Source organism: Pseudorca crassidens, chromosome 7 (assembly GCF_039906515.1).
Source record: "Pseudorca crassidens isolate mPseCra1 chromosome 7, mPseCra1.hap1, whole genome shotgun sequence".
Classification (NCBI taxonomy): Eukaryota; Metazoa; Chordata; class Mammalia; order Artiodactyla; family Delphinidae; genus Pseudorca; species Pseudorca crassidens.
The window spans coordinates 101,299,045-101,326,869 of record NC_090302.1 but is presented as its reverse complement, the minus strand read 5'-3'; the positions used below and the strand labels follow the sequence as shown (position 1 = coordinate 101,326,869).

General features: G+C 41.8%; 1 protein-coding gene across 4 annotated transcripts in view; it reads left to right on the top strand.

The window, feature by feature from the left end:
* The window catches only part of ENTPD4 (ectonucleoside triphosphate diphosphohydrolase 4), a 39,623-nt gene extending 16,583 nt beyond the window's left edge, over window positions 1-23,040 (top strand). For 3 of the 4 annotated variants that reach the window (XM_067745162.1, XM_067745164.1, XM_067745163.1), the window contains 8 exons: window positions 539-642; window positions 8,974-9,033; window positions 9,316-9,470; window positions 11,065-11,231; window positions 14,545-14,869; window positions 16,553-16,638; window positions 17,554-17,715; window positions 18,908-23,040. In XM_067745162.1, coding sequence (XP_067601263.1) covers window positions 539-642; window positions 8,974-9,033; window positions 9,316-9,470; window positions 11,065-11,231; window positions 14,545-14,869; window positions 16,553-16,638; window positions 17,554-17,715; window positions 18,908-19,136 — 1,288 coding nt within the window. In that variant the 3' untranslated portion in view covers window positions 19,137-23,040. The remainder of the gene's footprint in view (window positions 1-538; window positions 643-8,973; window positions 9,034-9,315; window positions 9,471-11,064; window positions 11,232-14,544; window positions 14,870-16,552; window positions 16,639-17,553; window positions 17,716-18,907) is intronic. The other variant, XM_067745165.1, reaches the window with a different exon arrangement.
* The last annotated feature ends 4,785 nt before the right edge of the window (window positions 23,041-27,825 follow it).

The following is a 27,825-nucleotide window of genomic DNA, read 5'->3' as shown; positions in this document are numbered from 1 at the left end:
TGTACTTATTTATGACTATAAATAGTAAACTGTAAAGTTGTCATAAAAAAACTGATTTTCTATTTTATTAGTTTAAGGATTGTTTGCAGTTGTAGTTTTACATTTTGGAATCACATAATTTACACAACTTCTGAAAATTCCTTCTCTCTTTTTTTAACATCTTTATTGGAGTATAATTGCTTTACAATGTTGTGTTAGTTTCTGCTGTATAAGAAAATGAATCAGCTATATGTATACATATATCCCCATGTCTCCTCCCTCTTGCATCTCCCTCCCACCCTCCCTATCCCACCCCTCTAGGTGGTCACAAAGCACCCAGCTGATCTCCCTTTGCTATGCGGCTGCTTCCCACTAGCTATCTATTTTACATGAAAATTCCTTCTTAAAATAAACAATCTTTTCAATGAACTGCTTTGGTTTAAAAAAATTTTTTTTCACATAAGATATACCAGAGCCATAGGGTTTTTTTTTTTCTTTCTAAAACAGAAAAATTCAGGATATAATATATTGATATGTAAATTTCTGGATTGTCTTACAGTCAACAGAAAGCCATTCTAGAAGACCTTCTGACCGACATCCCTGTGCACTTCGACTTTCTGTTTTCTGACTCTCATGCAGAAGTAATTTCAGGGAAACAAGAAGGTCGGTATGTTAGTCTTCAACTTGAAATTTGGGAAGCTATTCCTTTAAGTCCTCCCAGTCTTCCTCATGTACACTTTATTAAATTACTCTTAACATCTTAAAATTTGGGAAACGATGCTTTCAAATATTATAATTTTTAAATGGAAAAATCAGTTTCTTACATGACTGGTCTTTATAATCCAAACATTAAGCGATTAAAAAATAACTTGGCTTGTCTTCATCACATTTAGGAAGTATATTTTGGACTTGTTTTGATAGAAAAGCTTTGTGTTCCTTGCCTAAGTTATACAGCTTTCTGGAATTACGATAATTACTGAACTGTTGGAACCTTCTACTGGTTTACTTGTTAGGAAGGGGAAATTATTCTTGACTTTGATACACTGAGGAAATGTTCTGTTTTCAAAGAAATAATTCTACTTGAGAATGAAAGGGCAAATCACTGAAATTATTTGGGGAATAGCTTGCTAGAAATGGAGGCCAAAAAGCATTTATTTCAAAATCACCTATCATTTCGCCAATAATTGGGCGAAATTCACATATTGCCATCAAGCTGTTTATAGACAAGTAAGGTACACAGTTAGCTGCTTATATAAGGCAGAGTTTTAGATGCCATAAGGAAGATAAGGAAAAACGATCATGGAAATTTGAAAGAAGGAGACTTTTTTTTTCCTAACTAGAGGCATCATGGAGAAAGTGACGTTTGAACTAGGCCTCAAGGGATAATTATAAACACAGCATGCCAAATCATGGTAAGGCTAGGACTCTGAGAGAGGGATAGGAAGCTCATTCTAGGCAGAAGAAATGATTTGAGTCAACACAGGTCGGAAAAGCTGCACTATGGACAGAGGAATAAAAATATTTTAATTTGGTGGGATGATGGCCCTTTCAAAAGGTTGTGGTAATATTAAAAGTTGGATAGGTCTTGGTGATGTCAGTATCATGGTGGCGTGCATGGTTCCTTTTCTCTCTCCCCCTTTGATTTACAACTAATTGGATATCCATAACCAAAAAAAAGTGCCTCTACACAGCACACTAGGACACCCAAGAGATCAACTCATCAGTGCCCAAGAAAGTGAGTGGATTGGACCTCCGAGGAAGCTACAGAGCCAGGCCAGGAGCAGCAGGGGTGGCAGTGGGCCAGCACGACCTGTGGCAGAGGTGGAGGGTGAAGGTGGTAAGCTGGGGTGGGGAGTTTACCTGGCTGAGTACTGCAGCTGGAGGGACTCTGTGAGGAGAGACCACAGCAACTTGGGGCAGAGAAAGAAGAGAGAAGAAGGCAGAGAGAGCTGAAAGAATGAGTTTCTTGCTGTCTGCCCTGGTATTCTAGCAAGAGGACAGCCCACAGACCTCTGGGACTCCCCCACCTCCACTCAAGGACCCTCTTCTGGGCTATGGCACACTCAAAGCCCCAGGTACTAAGCACACATCTCCCCACCTCTGTCACCATCCATTTTTTTCCCTTTCCACTGGCTTTTTTTATGTTCATACTCCCAACCTTAGTAATGAGTCAGCTCAGGTAAGAAAAACCAAAAACTTGTGCTGTAGCGCCACCTTCTAGAAAACGAAACAAAGGCTTCTAGTGACCAGTGTGTTGAATTATTAGAATGATAGTAAACAAAGCTTTACTTAAATAGGAAAGTCATTTGCTACTTCAAATGCAGCGACAGAGGCACTTTTCATCAAACACTATGAAAAATCAAAGCAGTGTGATATCACAAAAAGAAGAAAAACACTTTTCTAGCAACAGAACTTAAAGACATGGAATATTGCAGTCTAACTGGTAAAGAATTCAAAATAGCTATTAGGAAGAAATTCAACGAGGTACGAGAAAACTCAGAAAGGCAGTACAGTGATCTCAGGAATAAAATTATCAAGCAGAATAATTTAGCAAAGAGATTGAAATTCTAAAAAAGAACCAAACAGAAATTCTAGAGCTGAAGAACTCAATAAATGAGATGAAGAATGCATTAAAAAGCATTGAAAGTAGAGCACATCAGATGAAGAGAGAATAAGTGAACTCAAGGGTAGGAATATAGAAACGTTTCAGGTGGAAGAGGAGAGAGAACTAAGATTTTTAAAAAGTGGAGAAACCCTGTGAAAACTATCAGGCTTCATTAGAAAAGCCAACGTAAGATGAATGGATATCCTAGAAGGAGAAGAGAGAGAGAAGGGAGCAGAGAGAATTCAGAGATATAATAGCTGAGAACTTCCCAAACCTGAGAAAGGAACTGGATATACAAGTCCAAAGGCTGATGGAACACTTCATTATTTCAACATGAAAGACCTTATCCAAGACACATTATATTAAAACTGTCCAAAGTCAGTGATGAAAAAATTTTAGATGCAGCCAGGGAAAAAAAGACAGTAACCTACAAAAAAAACCCATTAGGCTATCACCAGAGTTCTCTGGAGAAATGCTATAGGCCAGGAGTGTAATGACATATTCAAAGTATTGAAAGATAAAAATTGCCAACCAAGAATACTCTATCCAGTAAAGTTATCCTTCAGATATGAAGGATAAGTAAAGGCTTTTCCAGATAAACAAAAGCTGAGGGAGTTCACCACCACTAGACTACAAAAAATGTGGAAAGGAGCTCTTCAAGCTGAAGTGAAAAGATGAAAGTACACAAAACTCTGATTAAGGTGATAAATGGAATTAGAAAACTAAATCTTTTGTAGAACAGTATATTAAACAACTATAGCATAAAGGTTAAAGGAAAAGAGCATTAAGAATAACTATAGGTACTACAACTTGGTAACACAACTGCAGCATTAAAAGAGAGAATTTGTGACATGAAAAATATAAAAGGGGAAAAGTAAAAGGATGGGACCTTTACAGGCGAATGAAGATAAATTGTTATCAGCAGAAAAAGGACTATTTGTGAGATATTTTATGTAAACCTCTTGGTAACCACAGAGTAAAAACCCGAACAGAGATAAGTAACATAAAAAAGGGGGAAACTAAGCAAATCACCATGGAAAACCACGAACTTTCAAAGGTAGACAGAAACAGAAGGAAAAAGAAACAATGGAGAGACAACCAGAAGGCAAAAGATTAAATGGCAGTAGTAAATCCTTACACATAAATAATTAAATGTAAATAGATTGGGCTCACCAATCAAAAGGCACAGAATGACTAGATGGATCAAAAAAAAAAAAAATGACCCAACTATATACTGTCTACAGGAGACTCATTTCATCTCTACAGACACACATAGGATCAAAGTGGAAGGATAAAAGATGATATTCCAAGCAAATAGAAACCAAAAGAAAGCTGGCATAGTTATATCAGACAAAATAGACTTCTAGACAAAAAGGATAACAAGTATCAAAGAAGATGCTTATATAATGACAAAGAGGTCAATACATCAAGGAGATATAACAATTGTAAATGTATATGCTCCCAACACCTGAGCACCGGAATATATTAAGCAAATACTGACAGGCCTTAGGGGAGAAGTCGACAAAAATACAACAGTGGTAAGGGCTTCAGTACCTCGCTATCATCAATGGATAGATTGTCCACACAGAAAATCAACAAGGAAACATTGGAATTGAACCAGGACAAGCAAACTTAACAGACATATACAAAACAATTCATCCAAAAGCAACCAAATACACATTCTTGTTAAGTGCACATGGAACATTCTCCAGGATAGATCATGTGATAGGACACAAAACAAATGTTAGCAAACTTAAGAAGATTGAAATCATACCAACTATCTTTTCTGACTTTTCTGACCACTGACCACAGTGGTATGAAACAAAAAATCAGCAACATGAAGAAAGCTGGAAAATCTACAAATACGTGAAAACTAAACAGCATACTTTTCAACGACCAGTGTGTCAAAGAAGAAATCAAAATCAAAAGAGAAATTTTAAAATTACAGTAAGTCCCCTACATATGAACGAGTTCCATTCCGAGAGCGTGTTCGTAAGTCCAGTTTGTTCATAAGTCCAACAAAGTTAGCACAGGTACCCAACTAACACAATCAGCTATATAGTACTGTACTGTAATAGGTTTATAATACTTTTCACACAAATAATACATAAAAAACAACAAACAAAAAATAAAGAACATTTTTAATCTTACAATATAGTACCTTGAAAAGCAGTAGTATGGTACAACAGCTGGCATTACAGGGGCTGGTGTGGAGCGAACAGGCAAGAAGAGTTACTGACTGGAGGAGGGAGAGGAGGTGGGAGATGGTAGAGCTGAAGGATTGTCAGCAATAGGAGATGGAGGGCAAGCTGCAATTTCACTCACATCTGACATTGATGGCACAGGTTCTGGGCTTGAAATAAAGATACTGTACTGCTGTATTCCATACAGTACTGTACAGTAAAGTGCACAAAAGCACAGCTACTTGTAAAGGATGCACACACATGGCAGTGTATGCCAGACATGTGAATTAACTTATGTGATTGCACATGCGAATGCATGCTCGCATCTTTGAAAGTTCACAACTTGAAGGTTTGTAGGTAGGGGACTTACTGTATCTCAAAACAAATGAAAATGGAAATACAACATATCAAATATTGTGGGATGCAGCAAAGGCAGTTCTAAGAGGAGAATTTATAGCAATAAATGCATATATTAAGAAATTAGAAAGAATTCAAACAACCTAACTTTGCACCTTAAGGAACTAGAAAATGAAGACCAAATTAAGCCAGAAGTTAGCAGAAGGAAAGAAATAATAAAGGTTAGAGCAGAAATAAATGAAACAGAGACCAGAAAAACAATAGAAAGGATTAACGAAACTAAGAGCTGGTTCTTTGAAAAGATAAACAAAATTGACAAACCTTTAGCCAGACTAAGAAAAAAAAAGACTCCAAGTTAGAAATGAAAGAGGAGACGTTACAACTGATATTACAGAAATACATAGAATCATGAGACTACTATGAACAATTATATGCCAACAAATTACATAAGCCAGAAGAAATGGATACATTTCTGGAAACACACAACCTTCCAAGACTGAATCAGGAAATAGAAAATCTGACCAGACTGGTAATCCGTGAAGAGATTGAATTGGTAATCAAAAAACTTCAACACAGAAAATTCCAGGACCAGATGGCTTCACTAGAGAATTCTACCAAGCATTTAAAGAAAACATCAATCCTCCTCAAACTCTTCCAGAAAGGAGCAGGGAACACTCCAAACTCATTCTACAAAGCCAGCATTACCTTGACACCAAAACCACATAAAGATACCACAAGAAAAGAAAACTATAGACGAACATCCTGATAAATATAGCTGCAAAAATTCTCGACAAATCAACACAATATTAGCAAACTGAATTCAAGGACACCTTAAAAGGATTATACACCATGACCAAGTGGAATTTACCCCTGGGATACAAGAACAATTCAACATATGTAAATCAATAAATGTTAATACATCAATAAAATGAAAGATAAAAATCACTTCATCTCAACAGATGCAGAAAAAGCATTTGACAAAACACAGCATCCTTTCGTGGTAAAACAAACAAGCAAAAACTCTTAATAAATTGGGTGTAGAAGGAACATACCTCAACATAATAAGGGCCACATATGACAGACTCACAGCTAACATTATACTCAATGGAGAAAAACCAAAAGTATTTCCTCCAAGATCAGGAATAAGACAAAAGATGCCCACTCTCATTACTCCTATCCAATATAATATTGGAAGTCCTAGCTACAGCAGTTAGGCAAAGCAAAGGAATACATCTAAATTAGAAAAGAAGTAAAATCGTCACTATTTGCTGATGATATGTTCATATATAAAGAAAATCCTAAAAACTCAGTCAAAAATATTAATTGTTGCATTAATCAACTATTTCAGTAAAGTGGCGAGATGCAAGATCAACATACAGAAATTAGTTGCATTCCTTTATGCTAATGATGAGGCATCTAAAAAAGAATTCTAGAAGATGATCACACTCACAGAAGCACTCAAAATGTAAAATGCTTAGGAATAAATTTAACCAAGGAAGTGAAAGATCTGTACAATAAAACTAAAAGACGTTGCTGGAAGACATCAAAGCCATAAACAAATGGAAAGATGTCCCGTGTTCATGGGTCAGAAGAATTGATATTGTTAAAACAGCCATACTACTCAAAGCCGTCTATAGATTGAGTGCAATCCCCATGAAAATACCAAAGACATTCTTCACAGAAATAGAAGAAACAATCCTAAAATTTGTGTGGAACCACAAAGGACCCCGAATAGCCAAAGCAATCCTGAGAAAAAAGAAGAAGGCCAATCAGGCATCTGGGTTTCAAACTATACTACAAAGCCATAGTAATAAAAATAGTGTGGTGCTGGCACAAAAATAGACATAGCAACCAATGGAACAGTACAGAGCCTGGAATTAAATTTGGGCATATATGGTCAACTAATATTTGACAAGGGAGCCAAGAAAGCTCAACGGATAAGAGACAGTCTCTTCAACAGATGATGCTGGGAAAACTGGAGAAACACATGCAGAGCAATGAAATTGGACCCCTGTCTCACACCATTCACAAAAATTAACTCAAAACGGATCAAAGACTTAAACGTAAGACTCAATACCGTACAACTTCAATAAGAAAGGAGGAAGCTCATCGATTGGTCATGGCAATGTTTTTTTAGATATGACACCAAAAGCACAAGCAACAAAAGCAAAAATCAACAAATGGGCTACATCAAACTCAGAAACTTCTGTACAGCAAAAGAAATAATTAACAAAATGAAAAGACAACCTACAGAATAGGAGAAACTTTTTGCAAACCATCTATCATGTAAGTGGTTAATATCCAAAATATATGGAGAACTCATCCAATTTAATAACAACAACCCAAAAAATCTGATTTAAAAATGGGCAGAAGAACTAAGACATTTTCAAAAGAGGATGTCAAAATGGCCAACAGGCACATGAAAAGGTGCTCCACGTCACTAATCGTCAGGGAAACACAAATCAAAACCACCGTGAGCTATCACCTCACACCTGTTAGAACGGCTCTCCTTAAGAAGATAAGAGACAACAGGTGCTGGTGAGAATGTGATGGAAAGGGAACCCTTATACATTGTTGGTGGGAATGAAAATTTGTCCAACACTATGGAAAACAGTATGGAGGTTCCTCAATAAAATAAGTTCCCAATAAAAATAGGGCTACCATACGATCCAGCAATTCCATTTCTGGGTATATGCCCAAAGGGAATGAAAATAGAATTTTGACAAGATGCATGTACTCCCGTGTTTTCTGAAGCATTATTCACAATAGCCAAGATACGGAAACAACCCAAATGTTCATCAACAGACAGATGGATAAAAAAAGATGTGGTAGATATACACAGTGGAATCTTATTCAACCATGAGAAAGGAGGAAGGATATCCTGCTATTTTTGACGACATGGATGGACCTTGAGTGCATTATGCTGAGCGAGTTAAGTCAGAGAAGGACAAGTGCTGTATGATATCACTTATTTGTGGAATCTGAAAAAGTCCAACGTGTAAAAAGACAGTGAAATGTTGGTTACTAGGGGATGGGGTCAGGAGATAAGACTGATGGTGTTCAAGGGTAGAAGCTTGTAACAGTGGGTAAATAAGCCATAGACAGTTAATACACAGCGTAGTGAATATAGACAATAATACTGTACTATAATGATGTAATGTGATAATAATATCGCTACAAGGGCAATCATATTACGATATATAAACGTATCAAAGTAACACACTGTGCCCCTTAATTTACACATTGTTACCTGTCAAATTTATTCAATTAAAAAAAAGCTGGACAGGTCTTGAACTGTTGGGCTGTGGAGTTTGGACTTTGTTCTGTAGATCAGCCCAGCAGAGGATAGCATGGGTTGGAGTGGGAGAGTAGGGGCAGGAAAGTCAATTAGATCTCTGTACCAGCCTAAATCAAGGCAGTAATGAAAATGGGTGAAGGTCCGATGTAGAAAATGTTATAAAAAGAGAATCAGACTTGGGAACTGAGTGAAAGTGTGAGATAAAAGAATGGAAGGGTTAGAGTTCACTTGTCTTAAAACCTTGTACTTGATAGGTTTAACCTCATAAAAAGTGAAAACTCCGGTATTTCCAAACAACCTATAAATTTCAAAGGAACAGGAGTGTCTAGGGAATTATATTTTCAACCCATGCAAATGGTATGAAACTACAAAATTAAAAGCTGAGAGTTCTTGGAAAACGACTAGGAAAAGGTAATACATCAACAGAAATGTATTTTTTCAGATAACGTTTTCACAGCTTATCAGGGAATGAAATAAATGTTTGCACTGACTGCAATGATCAGGATTATATAAAATATTTTTAAACTTTACTCTTCTTATAACGTCTCTAGGTGTGTATGCTTGGATTGGCATTAATTTTGTCCTTGGACGATTCGAGCATATTGAAGATGGTAAGTATCGTGTTTCCAGCAAATGTATCTGACTGGAAATTACGGCTTTTTCTATTTCATGCAAAGCATAAAAAAGGAGCTGAGTGTTGTGACACAGCTGGGTGTGTAGGAGCAGAGTGGGAGGTGCTGCTGTGTCACACAGTAAACTTGATCTTAGTCGGGAGGAGCAAGCTGGGTCTGCCTAGATACACTTGAACCCACCATCAAAGCAGGATGACTCTTCACAAGATCCCGCTTCTCTGCATTTGTTCCATTCCAGTGGATGTTTCTTGTTCTTTCCAGATGATGAGGCAGTTGTGGAAGTTAACATCCCTGGTAGCGAAAGCAGCAAAGCCATTCTCCGTAAAAGAACAGCCGGTATTCTCGACATGGGAGGCGTCTCAACCCAGATAGCATACGAAGTCCCCAAAACTGTAAGCTTTGCCTCCTCACAGCAGGTTATTATCTGTACAAATTTCCTTCTGTTTGGTTTGATTTTCATTTAACATGTCTCCATCCATTTGTGTTTTGTTTTCTGAGTCTGAACACATCTTTACTGTGCTTGCTGAGGGTACCACCTTCACAGCCCAGGAGAAAGGAGACAGGAGGAAACCAAGGCAAACCTCCACTAAGCCGTTTGTGTTTGTTCATTGAAGTCAGCTGGTTTGTTTTCTGAACTTACCAAGAATTTTCCTTTGGTGTGTATGTCAGCCACACACTTGAGTTTTTGTTTCTATTTCCAGTCACTTCTTTTCTCAACAGGTATTGTAAAACTCAATATAATAGTATCAGATTTCTTAAGTTATAATTGGGAGAAATACTCTTGTGTGTGGCTCAGACAGCTTTTGATTTTTCTGGAAACGATAGAGGTTTGTATCCACCGCTTCCACGTTTCTGAACTCATGGTTTACTCTGTGATTTCTGCATATCCCCTTCGGTACTGTAGTTTCCCAGTAGGCTGGGTGGCCTTCTGTAGAGGGTGTCCAGATGCTTTCCTGAATTGCTCTGTGTCTTTATTACTGTTTCCATTCAGCTCTAGATTAATACCTAGCAGAGTGAGTGGTTAGAAAAGAGTGGAGCTGGACAAGCCTGAGCTGCATCGTCATCCTGTCCTCACTAGTTCTGGGACCTTATGCAAGTCACTTAGCTTTTTCGAGCGAGCCTCTTCAGCTATACATGTGACTGCAAGTGCCTCTAACAGAGGGTTATCATAAGGCTGATTGAGGTAGTGCATATAGTATATCTAACGGCCTGCTAGGCACCTCGTATCAGCTCAATAAACATTATTGAAGTATTTATTAAGCTCCTTAGAAAATGCTTTGTAAATTCAAGTATTATAATTTGTGTTTCCTGCTTCCCATCCAGACATGCCTCTAGAAACGATTACACTCTTTGTACAAAGTCATGTTTTCCCCTCAAATAAAGTAAGAAACTCATAGAAAAGTAAGTTTGGAAAAAAATTTCCCATGGATGCATCATCCAAAAAAATTATTGTTAGCATTTTGGCATATTTCTCTTTATTCTTTTTGGTCTGTTTATAGTGTTTAAAAATATGGTTGTTATAAATCTTTACTGTCTGTACAATTTTTGTCCTTTATTTAGCAGTGCATAAGCATATTCCTCCATAAACTTTATTACCATTATTAACTAACCCCTACTTGAAATTATATATATAGATGACTTCCAGTTTTTTCTGTCACAGAATTGCAAAGGACATCTTTGTGTATAGAGACTTTTCAATGTTTAGGATTATTTTCAAAGCACAGGATTCCATAAGTAGATTTCCTAGATCAGAGGATATGAAACCACATTGCCAATGTCCCTTTTCAAAAAGTCCTATCAGTATCACAAACGTGCAGCCCATCTGAGATTTCTTAAGTCAGGATTGTCGTATTGAATTAGGAGGGATGCTTAGAAGGACCCTTGGGAAATGCAGATGCAGAAATTTTTGCTCCTTTTTGATGAGAATTTTTGTAGATCCCTCTTTTTGACAGGAGGTAATTGTTTTTGTATTGCTTAAAATACTAACGTTTGTGATCCTTACGTCTGTAGGAAGAAGTAGCTAAGAACTTATTGGCCGAATTTAACTTGGGATGTGACGTTCACCAAACTGAGCACGTGTACCGCGTCTACGTGGCCACGTTTCTTGGGTTTGGTGGCAATGCTGCTCGACAGAGATATGAGGACAGAATATTTACCAGCACAGTTCAAAAGAACAGGTAAAGCACCTTCCACTGCTCGGTCGTCACCTTGAAACCGCGGTTTGTCCTCACAGAAGACATATCCAGGCCAAGCAGGGAGGCCTCAGTCAGCAGAAGCATATGAGCACGGTTAGCTGTTTATTGCCCTGCCCGCTGAGCTGGAGAAGAAATGAAAGGGCAGCCTTTGGCCCCAGCTCACCCGCCTCCAAAGAAGGCTCTCGTTCTCTCAGACCCATGGCTCCCCTGCTGGATTAGAGGTTTCACTTTCAGGATATTAAAATACTTTCGAACCCTGGGTGATGCTATTCCAGATTGCAAAGTCCTGCGGAAACTCAGCACCTGGGCCACTCAGGTGTCCTGGAGGCCCCCAGGACACGATGATAGCGTTGAGTTACGGGATGTCCTGGCAGTGTCGTGGGAAACCAGCCTGGCGGTTATTTAGTGAATCAGACTGTAGTGAAGGAAGTTACTCACGAGAAAGAAACGATCTAGAAGTCAAAGTTAGTGATTGTAAACCTCTTTAGCAATGAAACTTCAAAAAATGAGTTCATGAAGAATTCTGGTATAGAAAATATGCAAAAACACTTTAACAGTTTAAGTTTATTTTATAAGTTTCAGTGTATACCAATTATTTATTTGAAATTAGTCCATAAGAACAGGAAAGCCATATGGATGAATAAAAAAATCTGAAATCTGGGATTTTGTAAAATGGTATTAATTACTGTGCTTTGTTTTTTGTTTTGTTTTGTTTTTGACTGCGCTGGGTCTTCGTTGCTGCACGTGGGCTTTCTCTAGTTGTGGCGAGCAGGGGCTGCTCTTCATTGCAGTGCATGGTCTTCTCATTACAGTGGCTTCTCTTGCTTCAGAGCACGGGCTCTAGGCGCGCAGGCTTCAGTAGTTGTGGCTCGCGAGCTCAGTAGTTGTGGCACGCGGGCTCTAGAACGCAGGCTCAGCAGCTGCGGCGCACAGGCCCAGTTGCTCCGCAGCACGTGGGATCCTCCCGGACCAGGGCTCGAACCCCTGTCCCCTGCATTGGCAGGCGGACTCCCAACCACTGTGCCACCAGGGAAGCCCCTTTGTTTTGTTTTGACGAAACGATTTTGAGGAGAAAAATCCTGATTCATAGAGATAAATGATAGTGTATTTCCTTGATCTATTTTAATCTTTTTTGTTGTTGTTGAGGTATAGTTGATGTACAATATTATATAAGTTTCAGGTGTACAACATAGTGATTCAGAATTTTTAAAGGTTATATTTCATTTATAGTTATTATAAAATAATGGCTACAATTTAATCTTAATAAACCTGTGGAGGCCTGAACTTTAAGAAAGGCCAAGTCAGAGCCATTGATTACCTCATTTTCCAGAAATTCACATGTGTGAATAGGAGAAGCAATAAAAACTGGTTCTTTGCTCCAGACATTAACTGAATAGCGTTAGTTAAGAGAGATTAACTAGTCCCCGTTTCTTTTTAAAAATAGTATTTTACATAGCGCACTTTAGTATAATTATTTTTAGTAATAGTCTTAAAATAGAAATATTTTATAAGTGATGTTTATATTAGAATTTTGGAGAAACACCTTCTTCTGCAACCCTGATTTTTACTAATTGGTTTTAATGTCAAGAAGGTTATATAATGGACATTGCAGTGGTACTTTTTAATTTAGTTGTAGAGCAACTAAAAACTGTAACATGAAGTATACATTTGACTCATCTTGGACTTTTATAATAATTATAAATGTTAGTCATCACTTTTACATATGTCATGAATTGAGCCTTGAAATGCATATTCATCCCTTGGCCATTAGTAGTGATGATGGATTTTTTAAAATTACTTAAACATTTTTAGTGCATTCTGAGTTGCCCTGATCTTAGGAATAAACAACTTGTCAGTTGAGCGGCAGGTAAAAAGTTGACTTAATGTCAGTGACTGAATATCAAATTCAGGCGCCTTCCTAATAGTTAAACACCTTTTAGGCCCATGGGATTTCCTGGTGTCAAACAGTAACATAACTCCAGCTGTTGTATGCTCTTTTCTACTTCTCAGTTGCTTAATGGTGGGGACACATAGTAGGATGACAGATGTGGACATTTCATCGGCAGGTAGTAAGCATAGGGCATTTCAGTGAACAAGTTAAGATTTCTACAGGACTTCTCAGAGCCTGTAGTACAATGGAAACTGTTATTTGCTGCAATTGGGATCAATGGTTGGTTAACTTAAACATTCAGTTAAAACAGAGAATCATAAAAATAGAATCAACCCCAAGCACTTTGTTTTAACTTACGTATTCATTTGCCAATCTTTTGCTCTGGACTGAAGGCTTTTCTTAGGCTATTTCTCTGGCAGGCACTGCACCCACTCATCTTGATGTCATTTTGGCTTTCTTTAAAGGATACCAGGGCCTTAAAGACATCTGTGAAGCAATTTGATACCAACTTCGTCTAGATTTTTATTAATTTTTCCCAACTTGTTTTTCTTTTAATCTTGCTAACACCTAATTTGACACTGGTTTTCTAGCAATCTGCCTTTATTATATTTTTCTAAGCCATCTAACCTTAGCTTTAACAGCACCAGCGACTTCTTGTCACGGTCACATTTCATCTGTATATAATTAAGATCACAAGCACTAGTGGCAGAAATGGGGCTGGGAACAGCACAGTGGTGGGCGTTGGACTGCAGTGAGCAGGACACTGGGAGGAGCTTCTTAACCACGGACCCTCAGCAGCCGTGGACACCAGCCTGCGTCACAGGGCACGGGAAGCGTCAGTAATCTGACCAAGTCATAGTTTCACTGGACCCCGTTCAACTGTCTGCTGTACGCACATGTGTATCATCAGTATCCAGGAGGGCCTTGAGTCCGTGTTTTCCCAACTTAATTTTTCCGGAACCCTTTTTTTTTTTTTTTTTAAGAAGATGTTGGGGGTAGGAATTTATTAATTTATTAATTTATTTTTGGCTGTGTTGGGTCTTCATTTCTGTGCGAGGGCTTTCTCTAGTTGTGGCAAACGGGGGCCACTCCTCATCACGCTGTGCGGGCCTCTCACTATCGCAGCCTCTCTTGTTGCGGAGCACAGGCTCCAGACGCGCAGGCTCAGTAGTTGTGGCTCACGGGCCTAGTTGCTCTGCGGCATGTGGGATCCTCCCAGACCAGGGCTCGAACCCATGTCCCCTGCATTAGCAGGCAGATTCTCAACCACTGCGCCACCAGGGAAGCCCCCGGAACCCTTTTGTGTTCCATAGGGCAGAGTTTGAGAAACACTGACTTGCAGCCACTTTTTTCTTCACACAGTTTTCTGTTGGTCTCGTGATGAAGTTTCTCTTTGCCCTGTAGGCTCCTGGGGAAACAGACTGGGCTGACTCCTGATACTCCGTACCTGGACCCCTGCCTACCCCTGGACATTAAAGATGAAATCCAGCAGAATGGACAGACACTGTACCTGCGGGGGACGGGAGCCTTTGACCTGTGCCGAGAGACCATCCAGCCTTTCATGAACAAAACAAACGAGACGCAGACCTCCCTCAATGGGGTCTACCAGCCCCCGATTCACTTCCAGAACAGCGAATTCTACGGCTTTTCCGAATTCTACTACTGCACTGAGGATGTGCTACGGATGGGGGGAGACTACAGCGCTGCCGCGTTTACGAGAGCTGCGAAGGTAACCACCCAGGAAGCCAGGGTAGATGGCGACGGGCCCAAGTCCAGAGCAGGGCGAGGGGGAGGGCGAAGGCTGTGTGCAGCACCTCGGCAGCCCTGCTCCCTTGGTTGGGCCGGAGGAATCGTCACAGCAGAAGCAGAAAGTCCCCTGTGAGACTGCACTGGCCATCAGTGGCTTCCAGATGACAGTCTTTTATGTGTAATAGTGTAATTCTGATCTGACAGTTCCTCACAGCTTCCGACCCTTTGTTTTCAGGACCCCTTCTCTCTTGTTCTCCCTGCCTCCCTGACCCTTTCCTAGGCTCTCAGCCTTGGTGATCCCATACTTCCTCCCTTGGTCCTCTGACCTTCAGGCTCTTGGATGGTCTCATCCGTGTTCGTGGTTTGCTGCTGCCTCCCAGGAGGAGGCTCTGCATCTGCCTGCCTAGCGCCTGCTAGATTTCACGACTGCAGACAACCCCCCTTTCTCTCCATTCTGTTCTGCTATGTTGTCTCGGTCATGGCATCACTAAACCATCTAGTTCCCCTCCCCCAAACCCAGGAGGTACAGACTTCTCCCTGTCACTCCTCCATCCTTCGCTGTACACCCCATGATAGCAGTCATCGAGCGTGTCATTGTATGTCATACATTTTCTCAGAGCCCTGCTCTCCCTACTTTCTGTCCTACCCTCGCCGTCCCAGCCCTGGCCGCTCTCTGTCACCTGCACTATGCAGGGGCCTCCCCGTGGTCCTTCTGCATCTGGCCCCCCTCTGTGGTTCATCCTCCACACCACTCCCAAGTGTTCTGTCTGAAACCCATGTGCAGCCACCTGCTCTCCTATTGAAAGTCTTCAGTGGCTTTCTCTTGCTTCCAGGATGAATTTCAAATGCTTTAGTGTGTCCTTCCCACGCTGTTGCCTCATCTCCCCACCTAGCACTTGATACTCTAATCGTATCAGACATCTGTTCATTTCCCTCCCATCTGTGCTCCCTCCCATCTTGTCTTCGTCCGTCGTGTTTCCTCTGCCTGACATGCATCCTCGCCCTCTCACCCCAGGCTGAGTGCCATTCTCTGTATCCCCTGTTGTGAGTTTCACTGCCCCTGTGAGCCTCAATGTCTTCATCCTTTAAATAGAGGTTGGAATAGCAGCTGTGTCAAGGAGTTGTTTGAAGCATTACATTTAGAGAAGGTGCCAACACAGGGTTCAGTAAATGTTAGCTGTTAATGTAAACATTACAGATAACTTCAGGAAAAGGTGGCACCTCTTTCCCTTCTCTTGAAGACAAAGCCTCTCGTAATCATCTTTGTGTTCCCAGAACCTTGCACCATATAGCCACAGACACAGGTGTTCAGTCTGAACTGGCTGAAGGACCGCTTCACTTTTCCAAAAGTCTGTGCCTGTCACGTGCAGTCATTGCGGGGAGAAACTTAGCAGCTTTGAGGAGGTCGGTTGTGGGCAGCGAGATTCTCTTTAACAGTAACTTTGGCTGAATCTTAAGACAAAGAACAAGCATTGTCTCAGCTCATCAGTAAGCATTCACAAAGTGTTTGTGTGTCTCGTCCTCATGGGTCACAGACACAAGCTTGTGTCTCCTAATTGGAAGGATATGTTTGTTATGAATATGAATTTGGTAAAAACTTTTAAAGTGAAAAAACTTTAATAAACCTTTCCTAGTGATTTCTTTGGGGTGAAATTTCTTTCAGGATTATTGCGCAACGAAGTGGTCAATCTTGCGGGAACGCTTTGACCGAGGACTGTATGCCTCTCACGCCGACCTCCACAGGCTCAAGTAAGTCATAGACAGCTGAGCCCAGGGTGTGTTGAAGAAACTGTGTGTCCATTCTTGGCCATACCATGGTCCCAATCTACCTTTCTGTCCTCATCAGTCCCTACTCCTCCTCATCTCCTCCAGGCTCCTTTCAGACCAATGGCAAATACTTGTGCTCAAACGTATCTTGCAGTTTGGGGCTCAGTTTTGCTCTTCCTTCCACCTGGAATTCCCCTGGGCATGCTCTCCTCGTTGATGTCCTGCCCAGACCTCAGAGGTCAGGTGCTGTCCCTTCCGAGTCTTCCTCTGTCCACTTGGCTAGGCTCCGTCCCTCTCTGCGAGTCTCCAGAGCGCTCATTACGTCCCTCTTGTGGCGTTTATCATATTCTGTGTTTATAGTTACTTGTAGCTTTTAAAAAATCCTCTTTCATTATAAGTCATTTAAGCACACTGGCTATCTTATTATTTATTATGATGTCTTATTACTTGCTTAGCCCAGTGCTTTGCAAAAAGCAACCCTCTGATAAATATTTAGAATCATAGATTATCAGAGCTGAAAAGGACCCGCCTATCTTCTCATTTTATAATAAAGAAACTGAGGTCCAGAGAAGGTGGAACTTGCTCAGTATTTATTCAGAACTGAATTGAGTAAGTGATGGAAGGCCTGAGGGGAAAAATCTCCCGCGGCCACGTATTAAATTACACGGAGACCACGCTTCATGAGCAGATTGATTTTAACAGGTGAATGGTGTGGGACAGAGGGCGTAAAGCAAGCACGTCAGCTGGAGATGCGTACGGATGGTTTCGCCCTCAGAGCACAGGCCTCGTGAAGCCTGTGCAGCCCCGTTGTTCACAGAGGGCAAGGCCGACTCCACGAACGTGCTTTTGGACCCACCCAGTGACTCAGTGGCACTCACACGTCTGTGCTGTTTGTAGGTATCAGTGCTTCAAATCCGCCTGGATGTTTGAGGTGTTCCACAGGGGCTTCTCATTTCCCGTCAACTACAAAAATTTGAAGACAGCTTTGCAAGTGTACGACAAGGAGGTTCAGTGGACCCTCGGAGCAATCCTCTACAGGACCCGCTTTTTACCCTTAAGGTATGGCTGCGAATTTGGTCACGAGAATCCAACAGAAGATGCTTCCCTGCATCCGGGCGTTGTGGGCAGTGGGTGTGGCTGTTTGGGGTGTTGTTGGCGCTGGCTGTGGGCAGCATGGGAGAGTCGGGGAGGTCTGACTTGGTCTTCCCCACCGGAGCCTCCTCCCTTCCCAGCCCACCATCCCAGCAAAGGCGCCACAAAAGTGCTTATTCTCAGCTGCCTGTTCCCTAGCCCCTGCACAGAAGGGTCCATTCCAGGGTCCTTAACCTTTATGGCCTTGGACCCCTTCTCAAAATCTTGTTTTTAATGCATAATATAAATACATAGGCTATAGAGGAAACCACTGTATTGCAGTACCTTTATCAAAATATTACAGAAGACAAATTTGTGATACAGTGGTATACGTTCTTTATTAGCACATTAAATAGCAAGACCTGGCAGCAGAATTCGTACTTCCTGTCAGTTCAGTGTAACGATGCCTGTTGATGATATTTTGAGGCATCTGCAAAACCCCACAGTGTGATGTAAAAGCTCTGTGAGTTCCTCTAGGAACAGAGTCACTGTTCTGCTGATACTATAGTAGCGATAGCTTTTTGTCTGCATTCACGTTCAGTGAAAATGCTGCATTACAGCCAGAGGTCGGTAAAATAAAGGTGCGCCTTTTTCCCACTCAAGTTCACAGACTTAGCTGTCAGTTGCCGCCCCCCCATAAGAACCCTGGTTCACTAACCAATGAGGTATTAGCTGTTTTTGTTTTTGTTTTTTCCCTTCATTTAATTAAGCATCTCCCAGCAGCACATTTAGCTGGGTTAACTGCAAAACGTGTGAGTAGTGGGTGTTGCTGATCATAAACGTGTGGTTTGATTCCACATTAGCTTCTGTGTGTTAGTGAAACACTCACAGTTCTAACTTTCTCTGATTTTTGTTACCCAAAGTATAATGCTGGTAACAGCTACAGACTTAAGAATACCCTTTCACAGGTTATCGTGTTCATACTTACAGCTACCCTCTGCTGGGCCACATTATCCTGCATTTTAGAGGAGGGGAAACTGAGTCTGGGAGACGGAGGTTCCAGCTTCCGTCTGCAGAGCTGAGTCCTAAACCAGGCCCCTCCCACCCCACCCTGCGCATCATTACATCACCCTTCCCGCCTGCCTCGTTCTCATGTTTGTTCTTGTTCCCGTGTGGGCAGAGATATCCAGCAGGAGACCTTCCGGGCCAGCCACGCGCACTGGCGGGGCTTCTCCTTTGTGTACAATCACTACCTGTTCTCGGGCTGCTTCCTGGTGGTCCTGCTCGCCATCCTCCTCTACCTGCTGCGGCTGCGGCGCATTCACAGGCGGGCCCCGCGCAGTGGCTCGGCCGCCACCGTCTGGCTGGAGGACGGCCTTCCGTCCCAGAAGATCGCCAGCACCTTATGAACCGGAGTTCGAGCCCCAGAAAGACTCTAACGGAAAAGCCATTTTCACCTCAGGGTTTCTCCTCTTCATTCTCATTTGTTTTGTTTTTCCTTTCCCTTTTCGTTCCTTGAAACAAAACCAAAACCCACTGTTCCTAAACTCTGCTGTCCTAGAAGCATTGCATTTAGCCGTTCTGTGTCCAGCTTTAAGTTGCGGAATAGGGAAAAGGGAACATCACTTCATTTTTGCTGCATAGGATACCTGCCAAAAATTACTAAGATTTTTGGTTGTTCTCTAAGGTATATTTGATTTTAAACAGATGCACTTTAATATTGGAGGGAAACGGCAGGCTTTTCTCTGTCAGGGGAGGTGGGACCGAGGGGTGACGCTTTCACAGAACCAGAACACATACCGACTGGACTGATCATCCCCTTTTTCTCTCTGTCTTGAAAGCGCTAACCTAAAGAGGGAGATGTTTAGTTTTATTTATTGTTCAGGGCTGTTGCTGTGTGTTTTCTTTGCAGGTTAAAAAAATCAGAACTGTTTCTATCCAAAATAGAGAGGTATAGGCACCAAGAGGTAACAGTTTTTAAAATTGATAGTGAAGAGACCTGAAAAATGTGAAATGATAACCAGAGCGCTGTGTGTGTGTGAGGGTGAGAGTGTGTGTGTGTGTGAGGGTGAGGGTGGTGTGTGTGAGAGTGAGAGTGTGTGCGCGTGTCTGTGTATGAAACCCACTGATGGGAGAGAGTGAGGGAGTGCAGTGCTCTCACTTTTAAAAGCACACGCTTCAGAATGCACTGTTTCATTTCATTTAGAAGAATCATTCCCCGTTACTGTTACTTCTTCTGACCACAGGTAGTTACTTTCTTCATGCCATCTTTCAGCGGCCTTAGAACACTACGTTTCTGAGTTGGAAAATTCATAGTTCACTGGTTTCGGTGGTGTTAGAACTGGAGCTGGTGCTTGTCAACAGGCACATCCTTATTTCTCAGTAGCTCGTTTGTGCTTGTTTAATTGTGCTCCGGTTTCTTCCATCTTCAAGTTGTTATCCCCCTGCCCTCGTAGTTCAGAGACCTAGCTTACTGTCGCAGTTGAGGCTGTGCTGGCAGGGCCACTGTAAATCCAAATGAAGAGAAGAACTGAACACGAGAAATCAACTCACATTCTGAAGAAAACACGTTTGACATTTTAAACAAAAACCTAAAAAGGACAACTGGATTGGCGTGTATGAGATTAGTGGGTTTTCACCTATTCGTTTAGTTTAGAAGCTTTGGGAATTCTCATACATAGTTTTTTAGGCGATGTTCTGTGTGTGTGTGTGTGTGTGTGTGTGTGTGCGCGCGCGCACGCACAAGCTATTTCTTAACTCCAGAACAGCTAGATTCATCTAGTTGGTAACAAATGTATATTTCGAGAATCATCAACTGCTTTTTTAAAAAATCAATGATGAGAGAAAGAATTCAGGTACTGAAGCCCTTATTTAATTCAGAAAAAATTTTTAGATTTTCATCTCGTCCATTAATTACTTAAAAATGTGGCATACAAGTATATTGATGACTTAAAAGATTACAGATTTATGAAAGAAAAGCAAATCCTGTGATTCTGCTCTTCAAAGTGAATATTCTAACAACGGACAAATTATTGGTAGAAAGTTTGCCTCTCAAATATAAAGAAGGTTAGGGGAGCTGTATGGTGGTATAGCATCTGATGTGTAGAGAGACTTGTTTCAGAGAGGGTGGAGACAGATGTCTTTCGAAAAATCCAGCTTCTGAAATGCTGGTCTCCAGCTATTTAAATGCTTGGTCCCTGGTAAACACTGTTCCTTTTCAAGACGCAGCCACACTCGGGCTGTGTCATGGGTACCCCAGGGGCATAGTGAACTGGTGTGCTTCTCCTTGACTTCTTAAAGGAGGCTTGCCCTGCGGACTGTGGGTGGCATTAGTGGTAAAGAAGTAAGTTTACATGTTAGCTTTTCTGCCGCCAGCTATTTGGAGTAGTAAGGCCCTGACCTGCAGAATGCCTAGAATAGGTGATTTGGCCTTTCAAATCAAGGCAAGGATAAGCTAGCATAGGCATAGATCTAAATAGGCCTAAATTAAGACCTCCTACGATAAATAGCCACTTTTTAAATAAAGGATGCTAACCTGGTCCAGCTCTGTACCATTTGGGGAGTGTAGTAGAGACCAGCATGGAGGATCCAAGCCTGAGCATCCAACTGCAAGGACCTAACTCACTCTCCAAAAGAAGTCCCCAGATTAGGGTTCCAAGGCCCAGCAGCCTTGTACTTTGCACAATTCGGTGCCGTGTCCCGTGCCAAAGAACTCCCGGAGCAGGCCTGGCAAACTTGCCCACAGGGAAAATCTAGGAGACCCTTGAGCTAAGAATGGTTTTTCAATTTTGAAAGGGTCATTAAAGGAAAAAAAAGTGACGGATACACAACAGAGACTGCACGTGTCCTGTAGAGCCTCAGATATTTACTAAGTGTCCCTTTACAGAAGACATCTGCTGACCCTGCGTGGAGAGTCCCGTTCAAGACCAGATATACAGCCGCGTCCTCTTCATTCAGGAAGGTAGTTACCACCCGTGAGCACAAAAAGAGGGGCAAGAGAAGTGACCAAACTTCAATCTCAAAATAGTTGTTTATGCACCAGAATTTCACTTACCTTTTCCTCTAGATTCTTTTCAAGATCGGTTTTCTAATAAACCAAGTAGCATACTCCTCCTTCCCCCCGCCCAAATTTAAAACGTGCTGTTCAGGAGGGCTCACAGTGTTGTGTTGAGATGTCTGCAGTCATGAGAAGGGCTCAGTAGCTTCTCTCCACCCAGCACCAGGGAGGAGAAGACGGCCGGGAAGTTTCTCTCAGCGATGCAGGCGCAGGCAGGGGTGAGAGGCAAGCACCGGAGGGGCTTAACTCAGGAAGCAAAGAATATCAATTAAGGGCTGGCCAAGAAGGCCGTAAACTCTGAGCACTTTTAGCAACAGAAAGCAAGAGAAATTGAACTGGTGGGAACTTGCTAAAAGCCTCTCAAAGAGCAATGTTCTGTGTTAACTCTTGGTGGAAAGACTCCTCCAGTAAACACTTCTGTTCCATCGTCATATCTGTGCTGCTCCTTTCTGAACCTCCAGAGGATGGTCTCGAAGATTTTACAATCCATTTAAAAGTACAGACTGATTTGTACCTGTGGTTTCTGCCCATTTTCACCCTAAACTGCTGGCTTTCTGCAGCACTCCCCACCTCGGGGGCTGGGGAGACGCTTGCTCTCCCATCATCACAGCTGTGCACCCAGGAGGGCAAGCGCTAGATTACCCAGTGTTTAAATTTGAAACTCAGGCCTACATAGAATACTTTTCCTTCTGAGAAGCATGCACCACTTAGCAAGAAACTCCAACAGGCAAATGTGTTTTCCAAGCTTTTAAGAAAAATCAGCTTTAGAATTTTGTGTGGTAACGTGCAATGCAGCAAAACTACCTATGAGTAAATTATTTATTTATTTCTATTTCAGGGTTTTGTTTTTTTATGATTTTTATTGATTTTCCCCTTCCGTAATGAATGATGTGACCAACCAAGGCGAGTTCTTTGTTCTGTTACTAAGATGATATTTTACGTTTAGGAATTATACAGACTAAGGGAGCATCTTTAAATGTTTTTTATTTAAGTGATGTTTTCCATTCAAAGAATAATTATCTTCGGGAGATGGTTGTGGTGTCTATCACTTTCTATATTTGGCAACCTCACGTGGCCACACTCCACACGGATGAGTGTCGAGAATAAAAAGTTCATTCGATGGCCCGCAGACTGTGTGTGAGCTTGCTTTCTTGGGATTTAAAGAGATTTCTCTCTGACGTTTGAATCATGTTACCTGTTAGAATGCTTAGTTGAACTTGAACCTACATTCAGTAAAATAAATTGTCTGAGTCTGACTGTGCACTCCATGCCTTTGCTGTATCTGGCGTGCGTGTAGTGAAGCTCTGCTGTGTGCGGGTTTCCCTGTGTGCAGGGAAACCAAGCATTTCACAAGGAGAAATATACACCATGGCGTAATAGCAACCCCTTCATCAACAATAAAGGCCATCCCGAGACTGTGGTTTTTAAGGTTATCATTTAAAAGTACCCGTTAACTATATATACACCTACAAGGAAAAGAAAAGAAATTATCCAACCTTACGTATTTTGTCTTATAAATAGTAAAATCATTGCTGCCAGTTTTGCAATTAGATCTAAGCTTAAAGCCGTTGGTTTATTTCTAGAGAAACATGAATCCCGTTGTTCATGTTGCTAACAACTGTTAGACACTGCCCCTCTTCTTCAGCTATTTGAGAATATATAAATAGAGCTTTTCCTGCAGGAGGAGGGGCCTGAGCCATAACCTGAAAATAGATGATAGAGACAGATGGAAAGGGAAGGGGACTGGCTGTTAAGAACAACAAAAATAGGGACTTCCCTGGTGGCGCAGTGATTGAGAGTCTGCCTGCCAACGCAGGGGACATGGGTTCGTGCCCCGGTTCGGGAAGATCCCATATGCCGCGGAGCGGCTGGGTCCATGAGCCATGGCCGAGGCCACAACAGTGAGAGCCCCGCGTACCACAAAAAAAAAAAAAAAAAAAAAACAACAACAACAAAAATAAAAGCAGGGAATGCTCGGGGGAGGCAGAACCAAGTGGGAATGTGGGCGTATGGTGAGCGCAGTAGTGCGGAGCCCCAGCCCGTGACCACGGAAAGGAAAGAATAATAATAAGAGAAAACCTGCTTAAATAATTTTTGAGGCAATGCAATAAATATGGGCCTCTGTGTCTAAGGGTAAATACATTAAAATATACCAAAGGCATCTAAAGATGTCTACATTTTATTCCACATCTTAGGGAAGAAGTGAAGTACCTGCTTCCAGTGGTTGCCCCTGTTAACAGATCTGCAAGGCAGCAGTTCTGGGTTTTGGTTTGTTTTTCATCTGTTTCCATTTGCCCCATGAGTCTGGAATGCAGAAGTGGATCTTTTTTTTTTCCCTGAGATCCCGAAATGCTAATAGTTTGCACAGAGGGGTTTGCGGTGCTCTCACTGGCCTGGGAGCAGGGAAGTGAACGTCATCTCTGTCAGACTGTCTTCTTATGGAAAGTCATCAAAGACACAGGAGCACCCTTTGCAAAGCCCAACGTGCAGATTGGGGATTTGCCTGGAGCTGAGCGTCCCACCGAGGAAACGGTACACCCCGAAGGGTCCTCCCAGCCCCATCTCGTCTGGGAGCCTGATGGCCTCAGCCTGTGATCTGCTGCCTCTTAACAAAGGAGAGTTGATTGATCTGTTGCGTTTTCCTTTGTCCTCAGCAAGCTTAGCTCCCCCTCCTGCTTTCTGTTAACACTTCCATTGAGGCTGAAGAGCTGGCTTGGCCTTCCATCTCCGCCATCACCCTTGATCCTGTTTGGCAGGTGGATTGCATCTGGGCTCCAGACTTCACGGCCACTTAACCATTTCTGTCAACAGCCCCGTTGTGTGTCAGAGACCCAAACAAGAAGCCCAAACAAGAAAGGCCGGCCTTAAGATTTCCACCCTGAGAAAACTGCTGAAAGCTTCTCACAGAACGTGGTGGTGATGAACACAGAAGACGGGCTTCTTGTATAAACACAGAAACTCAAGGGAGGGAAAAGGAGATTTTTTTTTTTTTTCTCCTGAAAAAAGGAGAAGGGGGAAAAGTTGGTCTGTGGCCAGGTCACCAGAAGACAGAGTGCATTCCTAATTCCCAGGGTGGGACGTACTCTTTCACTGTATTATTTCTGTAAGAGTCCCAGGCTGGCTCTTCTCGCTGTCCCTCCAGGTTTATAACTGGTAATTTTGATACCACCTTCCACCCTTTTCGTGATAATCAGAGTTTGAAGTGGGCCATTTTGGAAGGACTAATCATCCTCTTCTTGCCTGTGATTGCACATGACTTAAACTCCAGGAACCAGACTCAGCACTTTCTCCTAAGAGTCCATCTTCTCCACGTGGCACAAGCTTGTTTTATTACCTAGATTTTAAATTCAAAAAGATTGAGACACTTCAACGTTCAATGGGCTCCACGCAGCCTTGTAAAATTCTTTATTTGGGTCATGGCAGCAAAACAGAATTTTCTGGAAGTTCCTGGCCATTCTCCGTAACGTTCAAATTACATTTTAAAATCCTCTTCAGCTTTCTGTGGCCCTGTTGTCCATCGGTCTGTCTGTTCCATCCCTGAATCCCTTTGAACATGGATCATGACATTTATAACTAATCCAACAAAGAAAACACCACATAGCGCCCAGTGTTGCATAAATATCTGTAGTCTAATAAAAAAAAGCTAGTTGCTTTGTCAAGTTACTAACTCTTTAGGTCCCGAGGGTTTGGGAAACACATATTTTACAAATCTTTTATTCTCAATCTTCTCTCTTCTTTCCAGATGGCAGAGTTTTGTGCAGATTTAAAACCACGTGCAGTGTGGTGTGAAGGGTGGGTGGAATCCCAGGCCTCTCTCTCTCTTCCCTCTCACCGTAAAGTTTGTCAAGGGAGTGAAGCATTTTAAAGCTTTATGTAGAAAAACTTAGGAGAACCAAATTTACTTCAAGTGGTTTCCTTACTTCTTAGCCATTTAGTCTGGGGGGAAAAAAGGAAAAAGAACGCCCCAAATTAGGTATTGATGTGTAGAGGCAAAACAAGATGGGGATTTCCTCCAAGCCCAGCTTGGAGGAAATAATCTCTGTATATGATCTTATTCTAAGCAGAGCTTCAGAATTTTTTTTCCTTCTAAATCGTCCTAAAGTTAGTCACCTTTTAAACCCCACCCCCAAAAGCACCAAATGCAGGGAGAGGGGAAGGATGGATTTAGCTGCATCAAGAGTAACAGTCTCTGTTAACAGCCATCACAGTCAAAGCTAACAGGTGGCAGACCAAGATGGTATTTGCAGTGACCAAAATTGAAAAGGGGTTAATATACGTTATGCAAGGTTTCTTGTAAATCAGCCAGAAAGAGGAAATCCAAAAGAAAAATGGGCTATGGGAGGAGTTCCCTGGCGGTCCAGTGGTTACGACTAGGCTCTTTCACTGCCGGGGCCCCAGGTTCAATCAGTCCCTGGTCAGGGAACTGAGATCCCGCAAGCCAAGCAGTGCAGCCAAAAAAGAAAAAAAGAAAAATGGTTTGTGGGTGATCCACAGAAGGGTGAGCCTGAATGACTAACAAGAAGGAAGAAACTGAAGGAGCCAGAGATGTGCAAATGGAAATAAAGAGCTGCCACCTTGCGCCCTGGAATTGACAAACTTCAAGTGTCAGCAGTGACGTGGGGACGGTCGCCTCAGTATTGCTGGTCGTGGTGGAAACTACTTCAGGCGCTCTGGGAAGCAAGCTGGCAGCACTTTAAAGTTAGCTGTGCACACGTCTAAGACCCAGCGTTCCCCAGAGACATTTCTACCTGGGCCCACGAGGGAACTCCAGGAGGATGCTCTCAGCAGTGTTATTTAAGTAAAAGGTGGCAGATGTGTGCTGTGAGCACTGTGCAGCTGTTAGAAGCAACGCGAGGTAAGTACAGCAGGGTGGATGGATCTTAAAGACAGTGCTGAATACTGAAGAAAGATACGAGATTGGTAGCATAATGCCATTTATGGAAATGGGAGACCCACAACACTGTATGTCTTAACGAGGGTGTGCATGTTTCGACTATTATACATTGAAGTGGATGTGATGGGGGACACAGATGGGCTATGAAAGGAGGACAACAGATAAAACCGGTCTCCTTGTGAGGCAAGACTATACAATGGAGGAAAGACAGTCTCTTCACTAAATGGTGCTGGGAAAACTGGACAGCTACATGTAAAAAAAAAATGAAATTAGAACATTTTTAACACCATGCACAAAAATAAAATCAAGATGGATTAAAGACCTAAATGTAAGACAGGATACTATAAAAACTCTTAGAGGAAAACAGGCAGAACACTCTGGCATAAATTGCAGCAATATCTTTTTTGATCCATCTCCTAGAGTAATGGAAATTAAAACAAAAATAAACAAATCGTATCTAATTAAACTCAAAAACTTCTGCACAGCAAAGGAAACCATAAAACTAAAAGACAACCCACAGAATGGGAGAAAATATTTGCAAATGATGAGACTGACGAGGGATTAATCCCCCAAATTTACAAACAGCTCATGTGGCTCATTATCAAAAAAAAACCAACCCAATCAAAAAGTAATTACCAGGGGGAAGGGTGGAGGGGAGGGATAGTTAGGGAGTTTGGGGTTGACATGTACACACTTCTGTATTTAAAATGGATAACCAACAGGGACCTACTGTAGAGCACAGGGAACTCTGCTCAATATTCTGTAACAACCTAAACGGGACAAGAGTTTGAAAAAGAATAGATACATGTATATGTATAACTGAATCACTTTGCTATGCATCTGAAACTAACACAACATTTTAATCAACAATACTCCAATATAAAATAAAAAGTTAAAAAAAATAATAACGGGCAGAAGACCTAAATAGACATTTTTCCAAAGAAGATATACAAATGGCCAAGAGGCACATGAAAAGATGCTCAACATCGCTAATTATTAGACAAAGGCAAATCAAAACTACAATGAGGTATCACCTTACACCAGTCAGAATGGCCATCATCAAAAAGTCTGCAAATAATAAATGCTGGAGAGGGTGTGGAGGAAAGGGAACCCTCCTACACTGTTGGTGGGAATGTAAGTTGGTGCA